Consider the following 16238-nt stretch of genomic DNA (forward strand, 5'->3'; position numbering starts at 1 on the left):
GAATTTTGATTTTTATGTATCAAAATACTCCGAAAAAATGCTTTACACTAGAATAATTCATCATTATTTCTAAAATATGTTGTAGTATTCAACAAGTTTATATTATTTTTCTGAACAAGATAACCATAAATAGTTATACTTTTATATTATACATATATTCACTCGAATTGTAATCATATTCATATAAAGTGATTTTTGCATTTAATAATTGAAAAATCCAATCTGGATTCTATCGGAAGTTATATTTTCAGGATACATCAACATAATTTCAAATAAAACATCATTATTAACAAACAAATATAAAAATATATATATTTTATTGTAGTAAATAATTTATAAAATTACAATGTATATAGGTTTATAATAACAATAATATTTTTATTTATTCAATTATTTAGGTAATTATAAAATATTTTTTATTTTTTAACTCAATATTACGATGCTGAATATAATTATTACTTAATTGATAAATTCTTTAAATTTTCGAGTGTATCGGTTAAAAAGTGTGGTACCATTTCCATAAATATTTGTTGATTTAATTCTCCAACGAAAATAAACCTTTCCACATAAAATTGAGTGATATAATATTCATTAGGTATATCAAGTTTTTCAATTGATCTATCAAACAAAGTATAATTAAAACAAATAAATAATTAATATTAAAGTTCATAATAAAATAAAATATAATTTATAATAATTTTAATAATTTGTATTCTGTACTTAAATATTTATAAAACTAGAGTAGGTACATGCTTATTATTATTTTTTCATTAATATTATACAATAAATTTATGATAATTCATCAATGATAATTAGAAATTACAATAGAAATCATAGTTATTTTCTAATTTATAACAATGACCATTTTGTTTGAGTAGTATAATATAAGTATGTTAGATTATAGGTAAAATAAACGATTTAAAATTGTGATTAAAGAATGAAAGTGTATATTTTAGAAATATATTTATTAATAATTTATTATAATATTAATTTTTGTGTAATATAATGTACTAAAATTACCTATAATAGTATAAAAACCTAATAGGCACATTAAACATTTTTTAATTAAATTAAAAACTAATTAATTATAAAATTGTGCTCAAGTACCTAATCTACTGTTTTTATTTGATATTTATACAGTTATCTATTGTATTATACTTAAAAATAATATTTTAAGTTTCAAGTATAATTATTTAAGACATTCAAGTATGTAATTATATAAATTATGAACAAGCTTACTCACCCTCAATTGTCTCTTCAATATTATTCAAAATTATGATTTTTGGAACTATGTATTAAACATACTTACATACTAAAGGATCTTAAAATTATTTTTTCAAATGAGAATTATTCTGTTTTTTTTTATAAATTGCTAATGAGATAAGATTATTCAAAATGTTAATATTCCTATTGGCTACCTATCCAAATCAAATTCAAACGAGATTTTTTTTGTTATTTAACTCTGTTCCATATATAATCACTTATCATTTAATATAACAATGATACGCTAATAGACATGATTTAGTGATCTATTATTAAACCATTTAGTTCAGTGAACAATTAAATTAATACATTTTTTATGTAACCCGAAATTAGAATGCTATAAATGTATCGTATAAATATAAGTAGATATAATAAAGGCATTACTACTCCAGCTATATAAGATGAAAAATAATCACTCAAAAAGTTAAATAAAACAGAGTTATAGACACATAGCGGTTTAAAATACATACTTGGTACAGTGGTTAATGATAGATTTGATATATTGAGCTAAATATTCTAAATATTGTGTAGTTATGTCTGGATGAAATTGTTTTAGGAATGTCTGCATACCTATGTATAATGGAGCACCATCAACAGGATCTCCAACTTTTTTCCACATCAATAAAGCTGTAATGAAATTAAGCCAATAAGTAGTAATTAAAGTTAAAAAGTCTTAGTTAATACCTATTTTAAAATTATCTTACCTAAATTTTCTGTGTATTGAAGTTTTGAGAATTGTGAAATAGTTAATAAAAATGCAATCAAAGATATATATTGAGTAGAATTTGTAGTTATATAAATTTTTAAGTATGGATTTCCAATTCCTGCCCAATCTAACATTTTACTCAGTTCTGGTAATAGTGGGCTGTCATCAGCTGGATATGGTTTGTTTTCTGGGTCTCTAAAATGTGCTTTTATTTCATTTAATACAGCTCTAAAACCAAATAACATTTTATAATTAATATTAATTCTACTTATATGTTTGATTAAAATTGAGTGAGTTATTTCATAATTGTATTTTAAGTTTAAATTTACCGTAAATTAAATTTCTATAGCTATTATTATAACCTTTGTATAATTATAAATTTCATTTTTACATGCCATTTAAAAAAGTCTATTTTTAGTTTATTGATTATTGTGTGTTATTATTTTTTAATATAAAATAAAACAAATGAAAATACCTTGATATTTTCCAAAACATAATATTTAATTACATTTCACATTAGTTATATTTTATTGTTTCATAGTGAAGTTTGGTTATGATATGCGGAGAGGACACATAATTCAAAATATTCTTAATACCCACCATTACTAAATAGAAATGCAAGATTATTGTAGAAAATCTTGAGGACTTTTATAAATTATCTAACTTTAAAATACTTTGAACATAGTTAAAATTTTAAATTTCAATAATAACCTACATGATGCTTTTATTAATATTGTTACTTAAGATTTGATTATAGGTTATTTTAATGAACATTAAAGCTAATAACAAATAATTTGTTTCGCAGAAAACAAACTTGCTATGTTACACATATTTAAGACAGAAAATACATGCAAATAGGTATGTTGTCTTCTGAAGATTTATTACTTTTAAGTTATAAATATATAAAAAGAAAAAGTTAATAAGAAAAAAAATTAATGTCTAAGCATTTCATTTTTGTAATACAGTAAAAATTCAACTTTTTGTTAAATATACATTATAATAAATTAATATATGGTTTTAAAAACAAAGAATAACATTACTTGTTCATTGCTTCTAAGCAATCAAATAAATTTCCAGCATTTAATTTACACGAAACCTCAAGCTCAAAAAATATTTGTTTGCGTATGATCTGAAGCTGTCCAATTCTTGTGATAGAATCCAAAATAGTTGGTAGTACTTTTTGAAATTTTGAGCAGTGTTTTTGATATGTTTTAATTGGATTGCCTAAAAAATAATAAATATAACATTAAAAAAATCAAGAACATAAATAATTCTATCAAATTAAGCTTCAATTGTTTTATTCAAATAATACAATACACAATCTTATTTGATAGAATTTTTTTTTCTAGTATTTTATCTTTAATATTACATCATTATATAAAGTTATTATAATAATAATTTAACATACATATTATTATACTTTTTAAAAGTAAATTATATTTTTGTAAAATATTTTATTATTTCTATTTCTTACTTATAATAGTATCATTTGAAACCAATTCTTTTGATATTGTGCCAAGAATTTGTAACCACTCTCTATCTTTAATTATGTTTGTTTGTATGAAATCCAACAGTTTCTAAAGTTTTTTACAAAATATTAATTTACTAACATAACTAATTAAAATTTTATTTTACTAAAATCAATAAAAAATTAGAAATAAACTTTTTATTTATTACCAACCTTAAGTTCAGAAACAATCATAAATCCAATGAGTTTATCCAAGCCAGTAAGTCCACAAACATTTATTGAGTTAATTATATTTGAATAAAATCTTATATTAATAATCTCCTCATTTGTCTTATAATCATACCATGCTGTACTTGGCTCTTTGTAAACAGCTACCCTATATACAATATATAATAATTAGATATATATTAATAATAACCAGCAGGACTCGGACATTGAGGCACTAAAAAGTAATATGGTCTAATCTAATAAATTATGAAATAAACACTAAATAATCTAAAAATGATAGAGAAAAGAAAAAAGTAGGCAAGTAGTAAGCAATGATTAACATTGAATTCATATAAGTCAAAATATACTTGACATTGTATAGCAGAAGAGTAACCTGCTTTTTTTTATCTCTGTTTCATAATAATTATTAAATTCTATAGGATCCGAGTCCTGATCATTTTATTAAGATAAATAATTTACTTTGGATCAGTAATGCGAATCAGTTCTCTAGCGAGGCGGCCAATAAATGTCATAGATTGACCATCACATGGCTCAAATGACGGAACAGGTACGACTTTACTCTGATAAACACTTTGCCAATCTAATATTTTTGCTCGCATAAAGCTATTACATTCCATTTCAACATTATAACCAATGATTCTACTTAATTCTTCTTGCCATATTTTTAAGCCATATATACCAATGTAATCTTGTATATACTCAAATGAACGACGATAACCAGTCATTGTGTTACTAAGTGCATCAAGTTTAGGTAATAACTCACTGGTCTGAAACAATGATTTGATTAGTTACAGTAACTTTGACAATTAAAAAAATTACCTTTGCTTTAGGGTTGAATATAAGACCATTATGGAGCGCTACTGCAATGTGTTGAACTAACTCTTTCCGAATACCATCTTCAAGAAGTTGTTTGGGATCAATTTCTACAACACCAACTAGGGTACTTTTCATACATAACACACCTTCTGTCAGCACAGACACAGCATAAGTCAACTTGGCGACCTACACATTTTTTTAATAATAAATTTATATAAAAATAATATTTTTAACAACTAAATTTTTTTGTTTTACCTCAAGTCTTTCATCAAGTTGTGCATAATCATTAAGTTTATCCTTTTCTAATCTAGTGGGTACTTCTTTAATAACATCTGTTTGAAGAGTAGCTATTTTAGTCATATATTTAAACATAGTCTCAGGTATTATATGCAATACTTTACGTATGTATTCTATTAACTCATTTGAATAATATTTACTAACTGACATTAAGTTTTCACTACCAGACTGATTAATACGTATAAGAGGTACTTCCATACATGACACCAACTAAAAAATGCAAATAACATTAACTAATTAAAATTGAAAATTATTACATAAATTATATATAATACAAATTTTATTTGAAGTAAAGTAAAAATTAAAAATATTAGAAATTAACAATCTATTTATATAAATTATACACTTTCCAAAAATTTGAAACAGATATCATTTAATTTTAAATAGTGTATAGAATTAGAAAAAATAAGCTAATACATGGTATAGATTTTACCAGTGAAAAATTAGATACATGCTTAAAATACACTCAGTTAACATCAGCATGTTATCTTACATATATTACGATTATTTTTATTTTGATACTGCAATGTTAAATTAATCCTTATAATAATTAATACCTTTAAAAATGTTGCTCGAAGTTTGATCACAAATGAAGGTTCTTCTTTTATTGTATTTTGCATCAGACCAGTGAATCTATCAATATGATACCAAGCATAACTAAAGTCTCCAATGATTTGAAGATCTATGAGAACATTATCCTTGACACTTATGGTTTTCATCATTTCGCGAAGATAAGTATGTGTATCTTTAATTGTTTGACTTACTTGATAATTATTAGCAAGTTGATGAAACTCTATAAACAAAATATACTTATAAATACATAATAAATTAAGTATTATCTGTGAAAACAATTAATACCTTGAACTTCATCTAAAGCTTTGATAATTTGGGTGATTTTTCTACTAGTAACAAGTTCATCTTCCATAGAAATCTTTTCAATCTGTTTCCCAATATTAATAAACCATATCTGTAAATTTTCTTTTAAAAATATTATAAGTAGTATTAATATTTTATAATAACCAACACAAATTTCTATAAATATTGAATATAGTATAATATATTATTACCATTTTTTTTTACACGTGACATAGTAGTTAGACCTGAAAAGATTTCTGATAATTCATTCATGCGTTCAACACAGTCATCTTTTCGTTTAAGCCATCTAGCCTCTTTTTCATCCAATAACTAAATAAAAAAAAACCACAAATATCAAGATTATAAGACTAATTATAATACTTAGAAATTTTCTTTGTTTAGTTAAAATAAATTAAAATCTGTTTGACATAACAAATATATCACTTATAATTGGTATGTTAGAAATGAATCTAATTGAGCAACAAAACATCAAAATTATATTTGGAAATCTTGTCATATATGCTCTATTACTCGATTTATACCATTAAACGATTAGCACTCCTACATGGTATAATTTTTGATTGTATATTTAGTAGTAATTGAGTGACAATACTTGGGTTCATATACAGTTTTATATTTTGCAGACACATTTAATGCATTTCTGAAGGGCATGACCCTTTAGAATGTGTCTTCTGAGTTGTTTAATTTTTATGAAAAATGCAAATTGTGTTTTTGAAAAAATTTAATGTTGGTAATCGATATACATAAGTTTTCACAATGAATAAGATTTAATATAGTTCAAGAGGTGCCTCTATGGTATATTTTAATGAAATACCTTGGAATGTTTTATTACTTTTATGAACCCTGTATTTTTATGTCAAAAACCAGAATAAATAAAATTATTATTTTACAAATAATATTTGATAGACTAATATATAACTTTAATAATAAAACTTACACTTTTAAATGTGTCTTTTATTTTTAGTTCAAATTCTGCTGTAGTTATTAATAAATCAAAAATAAGGCCATCATTATATAAGCTCTGATTATAAATTTGATCACAGATTAGTTTACTTTTTTTGGTGTTTTCTGAAACTGAATAATTAAAAATATTTGTAAACATTAGTTGTATTTTAAATAATGTCTTCCTATTTAGTTTATACTTACGAAGATGAATTGTTGATGTATGTAATAAATACCATCTTAATAGAACATTACAACTCCGACAAAGATTCATAACAGAATTAATGTTATCCAATATTTTTTTTTCAATATTAGGATTTCCGAGTATTTTTTTTATCTCAACTATTATTTTCTAAATAATGAACAAATTTTATTATTATAGTTCATAATATAAACAAAATTAACAATTTAACAAAACAGAAAATTAATTTATTATTGATAAACTAATTGTATGTAATACAACTTATTTGATAAAAAAAAAAACAATTTTTATTGCTCTTACTTATTTGTTGTATTATATTATTTTTATTGTCAGTACAGCCTACAGCAGAGATGGCAAACTCATAACAGATGGTAAGTCTATTACATGTTCAACTATTCAAAAATTGTAATAAGACCATTGTACAAATTTTTTAGGTTTAACAAGAAAAAAAGGTCATTAAATTAATTGGCACTCAAGGAATATAAAATTCAATCAAAATGTTTCATTTGGCATAAAATAATTTGATGAGATACAAAAAAATTTACCATCCCTGGCCTAAAACCTTTTTTAATGTATTAATTCTATTGAACTATTTTAAATTTTTATTCATATTTTTTTTCTTTCTTTTCAGTCTTTGCTCCTAACTGTATAGAGTCAGTCATTAATGTCGTACATACTCACAAGGTATCCTCCCATTTCCTAAGTTAGACCAATTATTTTTATGTCATTTTATATTTTATCTTTTCATATTTCTTTTAGTTTTCCTTCTACATAAACATGACCTTATAATCTCAACCTACTCTTTTTTTTCTACAATTGGTGCCATTCCTACAATACCTTTAATGAAATAATTTCTTATACTATCCTCTCTAATCATTTAATATCTAGTATTATCATCTATGGTTCAATAAATTTAATTCATATAATGTAGATATACTAAATTAAAATTTTTTAATATTTATAGTATTAACACCATTACCTGAAGATTCACAGAACGTGAACTTGCCAAACGACTTAATTCTGCCGGTTGAATTGTATTATTTACAGCTGCTTTAGCTGCTTTAAAAGCTTCCCATGCATCAATTATATTTATTGTTACACCCATGTAGACATTAACAACCTTAAATAAAATCAATGGGATTTTTTTATTATTTTTTTAAAATTCTGATATAAGCTAAAATAAATAATTACCCAATTATCTGGAAAAAATTTATCAACTATTTCTCTCATAATAGCAAATTCTTCATGCAATGTCTTAGGCTTAAAAAACAAACACACAAACAACATTGCAGCTTGACCAGCAAGTGCAATACTTCTATGATCTGGATTTGGATATGACGATAATTGGTTGTAAATATCATCTGATCTTAATCTTCCAATAGCCAAATTTATTAAATTTTTATTGACTGGTACTCGTCTAAAATTAAATTAGTTAATAGGTACTATATAGTTTTTTAGAACTATTTTTTGATCATTTAAAAAATAAAACTAATACAATGTAGGTCGTGATACATTTTTAGAAATTTGGGCACAGTTTAAATAATTTTATTAGTTAAATTAGTAATATTTTTCATATTATACATTATTATTTACAATTTATATAGTATATTACTATATTACATATTATTGTGTTGAAATATAATATTATATTATAGTTACTTGAAATAATTTTCTGGGTATGATGATATAGATTTAACTGAGTTTGGTTTTGTAGAACGTAATAATTTACAAATATCATCAATTGGATTTTCACTATTATAGTCTTGTGCATTGTAACGATGATAAGCTACCAACAATCTTTCTCTAACTGTTCCTTCAATGTAAATGTCAATAAATAATAAAATTACACCATACAAATACAACGATTCACACTGAAATTATATAGATAAAATTTTTGTAAAACATGTATACTAAGTATTAACTATTTAAAATATACAATATTTTTTACAAGATATAATTACCAATAATTGTTTTCCTTCGACAGTAAGAAACATGGTTTCAATAGTATGTTGAATATATGTCCCTTCCTCTATTTCATCGAGATATTCATTTAAATCACGTATATATTTATATACATTTTCAAATAAAAAATAGAATTGATTAATGATTTCCAAATTATTTTCTTTCAATTCTTCATTTAAATCGTTTAAGGCCTAAAAAGTAAAAATAAATATATAGGCATTTTTCAAATGTCTATAAATAATTTGAAAATTCAATAATGATTACTGGATTTGACTCAATCTTTTTTTCAATTTCATTTGAATTATTAAAGTATGAAAAATCTAGTATTATTTGTCCATATTTTTGTAAATCTTGCTTGTTGTTTAATCTAAAATCAAAAATGTTTATTAAATATTTTTTTTTTTAATCAAAATATTGAGATTTTATTTTTGACTTTAATTAATTTTGTTATTAGATTGTTATTATTATTATAAATCTATCCACAATGATGTATGACTATCAGAAAGTCATTAAGAATCCATTGTTAATGTATAAAAATACTTGAAATAACAATTCTTTACAACAACAATAACAAAATGGCTTTAACTTGGGCTACAGGTAATAGATTTTTAGTCCTTAATTATGTATGTTTTGTAATGTTTTATAAATATGTAATTGTGATATTAATTTAATTCACTTTACCTATAAACTGGAGGTATGTAATCTTTAAGCCGTAATATTTCAGCAATAATAGCGTTTCCTCTAGATACTATTCGCAGCAATGCCAAGCCACAAGGATTATTTTCCATTGTAGCTTTTATTTTTCAATGTGATTCAGACCTAGTTTCTATAAATCGAGTCGACGACAGTAATATGTTTAATAATAAATTACTATAGTGTGATATTTATGAACAAATAATTAATTTTGATTTACAAATTATTGAAAAATAGGTACATCGTACATGATAAATTTCAAATAGAATTATAGTAATGTGATAGGTACATCTACAAACTAATGAGAAAAAAAATCTGCTTAGAGCCAAGGCATTATCGATTCACTAACTAACAATAACATTACACTTTAAAGTTAACTTAAAGCATTTTAGTTGTTTAAAAATAATTTGAACAAGTGTATGACTAAAAGTTACAACGCGAATTAAATTAAATGTAGGTATTTCGAAACAAAAATAATTGGTGATATTATATAAATATATAATGTCATTCCTTAATAATCATTTTATCTCCAATTTTATCATCATCATTTATTATAGGTACATTAAATATAAAAATATTTTTAAAAAAAATACAAAAAATACATAATAATTAACATTATATAAATATGGGTTATCAATTCTGTGATAAAGAAAAATGATATTGTGATAATAGTATTATCATAATACCTATTTATTTTAAAACGACAAGCTGACTTTGAAAAACGTCAAAAGATAGAAATACAAAATTAAAATTCGTTTAATATTATTAATTTATATTATTTCTTATGAATGTATCGCCATAATGATTTTGAAAAAAATCAATGTGGCTCACCGTTACTGTAGATTAATTTCGAAACACAAAAGTATCGTATTATTACACACAACTAATAATGTGAAAAGTTGTAATACAACCATAAAAAAAAAAAATGAATATAAATTTGAGGGACCCAGCTTAAAAGACTTCATTGCAAAAGATTTACCTCAAGAACAAACTGAACTCGTAAATAATGAAGATAAAATTCCATATGTGGATGATATGGTTGATTTTGGGCAAAACAGAAAAGGTAAATAATTAAAAACCCATCGTTTTGTTTGAAATTCAAAATATTGTGTTGATTTTCTTTTTTCGTTAAACTCATGATTTGTTTTTGTTAAGTATTTATTGAAGTATATGGTTGTCAAATGAATGTTAATGATGCCGAAATTGTATGGTCTATATTACAAAGTGAAGGTTATATTAAAACAAATAGTGTTTATGAAGCAGACGTAGTTTTACTTGTGACATGTGCTATTCGTGACGGTGCTGAAAATAAAATATGGACACGTATTAAACAATTACGGTCAGTTAAACGATGGAGAGGTAAATTGGATCCACTGAAAGTTGGAATTTTAGGTAAAATTTAATTATATTAAAAAAAAAAATTGTTAATCGCTTATATTCATAAAATTACAACCACTGTTATTCATATTTTAGGTTGTATGGCAGAACGATTAAAAGAAAAATTAGTGAATGATACAAAGGGAGCTGTAGATCTTGTAGCTGGTCCTGATAGTTACAGGGACTTGCCAAGACTTTTAGCAAAAACTGAAGCTGGACAAAAAGCAATTAATGTTTTACTATCATTTGATGAAACGTATGCTGAAATAAAACCTGTAAAATTAAATGAAGACAATGTTACTGCATTTGTGTAAGTTAATATTTTTTTTTAATCGATAAATTAATACCAATTATGTAAATATGTGTTTTATTATATATTAAAGATTTGTTTTTACAGTGGAGTGAAGTCTTATCGTTCATATAATTGCAATAACTCCTAAATATATTTTAATTGTTTTCTACATAATTATTATTATTTTTTATTTATTACTATAAAAATATTAGCTAATATATTAAAATATTTTATTATTTCTAGATCTATAATGCGAGGTTGTGATAACATGTGCACTTATTGCATTGTTCCTTTTACCAGAGGTCGTGAACGCTCTAGACCTATTGAATCTATATTAGATGAAATCAAATACTTATCAGAAAAAGGATTCAAAGAAGTAACTTTATTAGGTAATTGTTAATTGGTAATTAATGTTTGATTGAATACTTCATCATAACATCGCCCATTCATTTTTAATATTAGGTCAAAATGTAAATAGCTATCGTGATTTGAGTACTTCTTCACATTTTATGCCTTCAAATAATACATTAGCATCAGGATTCAAAACTGTTTACAAAGAAAAGAAAGGTGGTGTTCGATTTGCTGAACTATTAAGTAGAGTATCTGATGTTGATCCAGAAATGCGAATAAGATTTACTTCACCACATCCAAAAGATTTTCCTGATGAAGTTAATACTTAATTTAATTATTAGTATTTAATGGTTCATTTTATTGTTTTATTTTTATTATCCAGGTTTTGGATGTTATTTTGGAGAAACCTAATGTATGTAAAAATTTACATTTACCAGCTCAATGTGGAAACACAGAAGTTTTAGAGAAAATGAGAAGAGGTTATTCTCGTGAATCATATTTAAGCTTGGCTCAACATATAAGAGATCGATTGCCCGGTGTAACATATTCTAGTGATTTCATAGCTGGGTTTTGTGGTGAAACTGATGAACAATTTGAAGATACTATCAGCTTGATGGAAACTGTAAAATATCACAATGCATTCTTATTTGCATACAGTATGAGAGAAGTATGATAAATATTTATATGTAAATACTAAATACATTTATCATAATATGTATTAAATAAAATATATATATTAGGTTAAATCATCAAAAATTCATCAACAAATAATAAATTATCCAGAAAAATTTAGAAATGACCTAGTGGCTAATAAAATTTACTTTGTCACTTTTTATATTCATTCTGGCAATGTTGAAAATATCAACTCACAAAGTACTTTATCATTAAACTTAATCTCAATCATTAAAAACAGTATTTGGTCATATGAAAAGATATAACACTTTTTGTAACTATCATACAATTCTAAATAGAATATAAAATAAAATAATTATTAAGTAATAAATTTTATAGTTTGTATGAATAAGAGTTACTTATTTAATTACTTAATATTTTATAAAAATATAAATAGTTAATAATAGTTTTATAACTTTGAATCCTAAACTAATTTACTAAATGGTACATTCGAGACTGTATACATAAATGCTGTAAAAACTAATACTCCAAAAGTATTAATTTTTTAATGTTTTATATTTTACAGAAAACAACAGCATACCGCCGTTATAAAGATGATGTTCCAAATGAAATTAAAGTAGAAAGAGTAAAAAAGATGTTTAGTGTATTTAGAAGAGATGCAGAAATTTTAAACAAACAATTTGTTAATACTGAACAGCTTATTTTGATTGAAGGTGTAAGTTAATGTCGTAATTTTAATTATTAGCCATAGATAAGCAAATTATAAATATTATTGTTCTTAATTTATGAAACTCAATATATTATAAAAATAACTATTTAAAAATAAAAATAATTTATTTGGTTCTATTTTTAATCTAGCTTTGATCTAAATAGAATTATCGTATTTTCTTAATTAAAATAGTAAAATATATTTATATCACAAATAAAAAATTGATTAAACTTTAGACACTTATTGTGCACAATATTTTAACCAAATATATTGTTTTTTTCTAATTAAATCTTAAAGATATTATAGTTTTGTTTTTATACAAAATTTTAATAGATGGAAAAATAAAAACTATTTATTATAAATAGAAGAATTAAGTATTTCTAATTTCATACTTATCATTATTTATAACAATTATATTTAAAAATATGTTAAATTCAGGAAAGTCGTAGAGGTCCATCTCAACTTTGTGGACGAACAGATGGAAATATAAAAGTAATTATTCCAAATACCAAATTACCAATAGAAGAATCATCGTTAAATCAAGACATTAAACCTGGTGATTATATTACAGTAAAGGTTAGTACTTAATAATGTTATAATTACTAGGTAAATTATTAATAATAATATATATAATATATTATATAAATCATTAAAACAATTGTATTAAGTTGTAATTCATTTGTTCAATTTTATTTTTAGATAATTGAATCAAATTCTCAAGTTTTAAAAGGTACACCTCTGCGACATACAAGTCTCCAAGAATATGATAAAAATAAAAACCAAAATTTATTAAAGAACAATAATGTCAGTTACAATTTTTGAATGTATTATAATATTGATTGAAGTATGAATAAATATTATTTAATTGTTATTTGTGACTTAATATTATAGAATAATATGTTTAGGTATATATATATATATATTATATATTGTTGTTTATTTTAATACAATAATTAAAATATCAACAATTAGGTAGTTATGTAATTATTAATATACCACTATTCACTAAATGATACTTTTTTGCTATAAAGTATATTTATTCAATTTGGGCAATTAGTGTTGATGAGGTAGTAACACATCTGTAAAGTTATTATTTTAAATTTGTTTAGTTCTGTTCAACTATAAATGTAAACAATTCAAGACAGTTTTATCACTGAGCAAAAACACAAATGTATTTTTTAAGAACATTGAACATGACATAAATATAGAGTAAATATAAAATATTGTGATAAGGAAATAATTATTTACAGAATAAAATCAATTGTTTTATTGTTAAAAAATAAATACAATGCGGTGACCGATGATCAAAGTTTGCGTGTTCTATTAAAAGAAATATATTATATTTATCATCTAATGGTGTATGACATATTATAAAATAGAATAATACATTTATATAAATTAATTTTTTTTGCTGAAACAATATACAATTTTTGTATAAGAAAATTAATTACATAATATTTGACTATGACTTTTATTGTTATGCGTTTTGATTACTAAATAAAAACCTACAATGATATAAATGATAGAACTTATTAAACTGGCCCATAACGATAACTCAAGGGCTAAACCTTTAGGCAAGGTTATACAGTTACAGATGTCACAGTCATGACCATCTACCATCAGCACTTGTCTTCTGTCTACAGCACAAACCACGTGTCGTCACATTAAAATTTGTATCAAAGTTTATTTAGGTACTTATTATAATATTATTATTATTAATAATTTTATACAATATTATATGGATACACATATTATTATATTTTCGATATTTTGACGATTGAGTTACGTGCACTGCGATTTTCTCATCACGACCAAACAGGTCTTCTATGGCGTAATCCATAAATTATAATTTTCATTTTCATTACGATAATTTTCGAATTTTTATTATCAATATTGTATTTTGTATATTATTATGCACTTTTTGCACTTACGTAATTATTTAACAAACATAACTATTTAATTTACTTTGGTTCTGTGATAAATAGTGTATATTTCTAATCAACGTCTCGTATAAATATTTATTAAACTATTTGTTGTGTTCATGAACGGATGTTATTTGTTGACAAAGTATTATAAAGTCAAACCTATATAATCTGATTAATATATATTTATATTAAAGTATCAAGAAAATATTGAATTGAAGGTTGGTAATTTAAGTTATATTATGTAGATGACACGAGAAGTTACATGTTTGCGCGTAATGTTTTCAATAATAACAATTATTTACAGCATTTCTTCAGCGTCATAATTTGCAAAGAAATTTAGTTGTCCTATCCAATTATGAATATTATACTTACTCTATATTAGTCTATTATCTAATTTTTATATATTTTATTTATACGCAAAATTGTATAGTTATCAAAATATCTTTAGTTGAATACACCCGTGATTTCATACATTTAGGTAAAAATGTTTCATCCATATATTATATGGCATTGCTATTTATAGCTGCTATAAGTCTCTAAAAATATATACATTAAGTACAAATTGGTAGATAGGTACCATCTAAATAATCGTAAAATTTTTTAATACATTTTTTTATGCATGACCAATAGAATACGGATTCGTGATATATAAAAGAAAGCTTTTAATGTCAACTATGTGTCTATATTTATAGGCAGTTTTAGGCCTATAATTTTCAAAAAAAAAAATGTTTTTAAATTATATACAAATAAAAAAATAACAAATCATTTTTAATTTTCGTACGCAAACATATTTTTACGATGGTTTTCTTACAAATACCTCTACGTTGAATGAATTTAAAATCAGGGGGGGACAGTGGGGGCAATGCCCCCCGTTCACAAAAAAGTATCATATATTCCAACAAAGTTTTTTTTTTAAATACCTAGATGATGACTTTTTTTTAGTTGATAACTAACAAATTGCTCCCCCCCCCCCGTTTAGGACCATTGTATATGCCCTTATTTAGAGCATCCATCCTGAGTTGGCCTTCGGCCCGCAAAACAAGGAACTTAACTAACAGTGAAAACTTGTAGCTGGGATCTCTGTCGTTCGTTGTCTTGCTCTCTCGAGGTTCTCCTTCTGACCATAAGGATGAAGGTACCTACCTATACCTACCTATATATCAAATTGGTAATTTGTAGACTAGCAAGTATATAAAGTACCTATTTTATAATATGTAGGATCTTTACCTTGTACTCATACGGCTATACCACTAATAATTACTAGTAGAAAAACATTAACAAATGGATCGGTACTATCGATTCTAGACTTACTACTTAAATGTTATTATAATGTCATAATTTACATTTCAGTATGTCAGTGTATTTTGAAATGTCTATTACTCTGTTGTAAAAATTTTTATCTGCACTATAATCGCGATAAAACAAATATACATTTGATTAATATTATATAATGTGTTTACAATAATAGAATGACTGAAATTCGCTTTTGCCATAGGAA

The 16238-nt window shown here is 23.8% G+C and overlaps 2 protein-coding genes across 2 annotated transcripts; one reads left to right on the forward strand and one right to left on the reverse strand.

The window, feature by feature from the left end:
- Positions 1-298: 298 nt before the first annotated feature.
- On the reverse strand, positions 299-9973 carry LOC132916970 (WASH complex subunit 5). Its single transcript, XM_060977451.1, has 20 exons — positions 9442-9973; positions 9025-9127; positions 8760-8951; positions 8458-8669; positions 7990-8215; positions 7778-7918; positions 6801-6948; positions 6592-6728; positions 5846-5963; positions 5637-5756; positions 5336-5571; positions 4737-4988; positions 4485-4667; positions 4125-4432; positions 3651-3813; positions 3444-3546; positions 3010-3193; positions 1968-2197; positions 1734-1890; positions 299-618 (listed from the first exon to the last, which is right to left on the reverse strand). The coding sequence occupies exons 1-20, from the start codon at positions 9546-9548 to the stop codon at positions 456-458; spliced, it is 3483 nt and encodes a 1160-aa protein (XP_060833434.1). The 5' UTR covers positions 9549-9973; the 3' UTR covers positions 299-455.
- A 185-nt stretch (positions 9974-10158) lies between these two features.
- On the forward strand, positions 10159-13686 carry LOC132917787 (CDK5RAP1-like protein). Its single transcript, XM_060978687.1, has 9 exons — positions 10159-10516; positions 10609-10845; positions 10927-11140; positions 11366-11511; positions 11585-11790; positions 11856-12140; positions 12672-12821; positions 13254-13391; positions 13515-13686. Exons 1-9 carry the CDS (start codon positions 10255-10257, stop codon positions 13635-13637), a joined length of 1761 nt encoding a protein of 586 aa, XP_060834670.1. The 5' UTR covers positions 10159-10254; the 3' UTR covers positions 13638-13686.
- Positions 13687-16238: the final 2552 nt, after the last annotated feature.

The sequence above is a fragment of the Rhopalosiphum padi genome, chromosome 1, assembly GCF_020882245.1.
Source record: "Rhopalosiphum padi isolate XX-2018 chromosome 1, ASM2088224v1, whole genome shotgun sequence".
Lineage (NCBI taxonomy): Eukaryota > Metazoa > Arthropoda > Insecta > Hemiptera > Aphididae > Rhopalosiphum > Rhopalosiphum padi.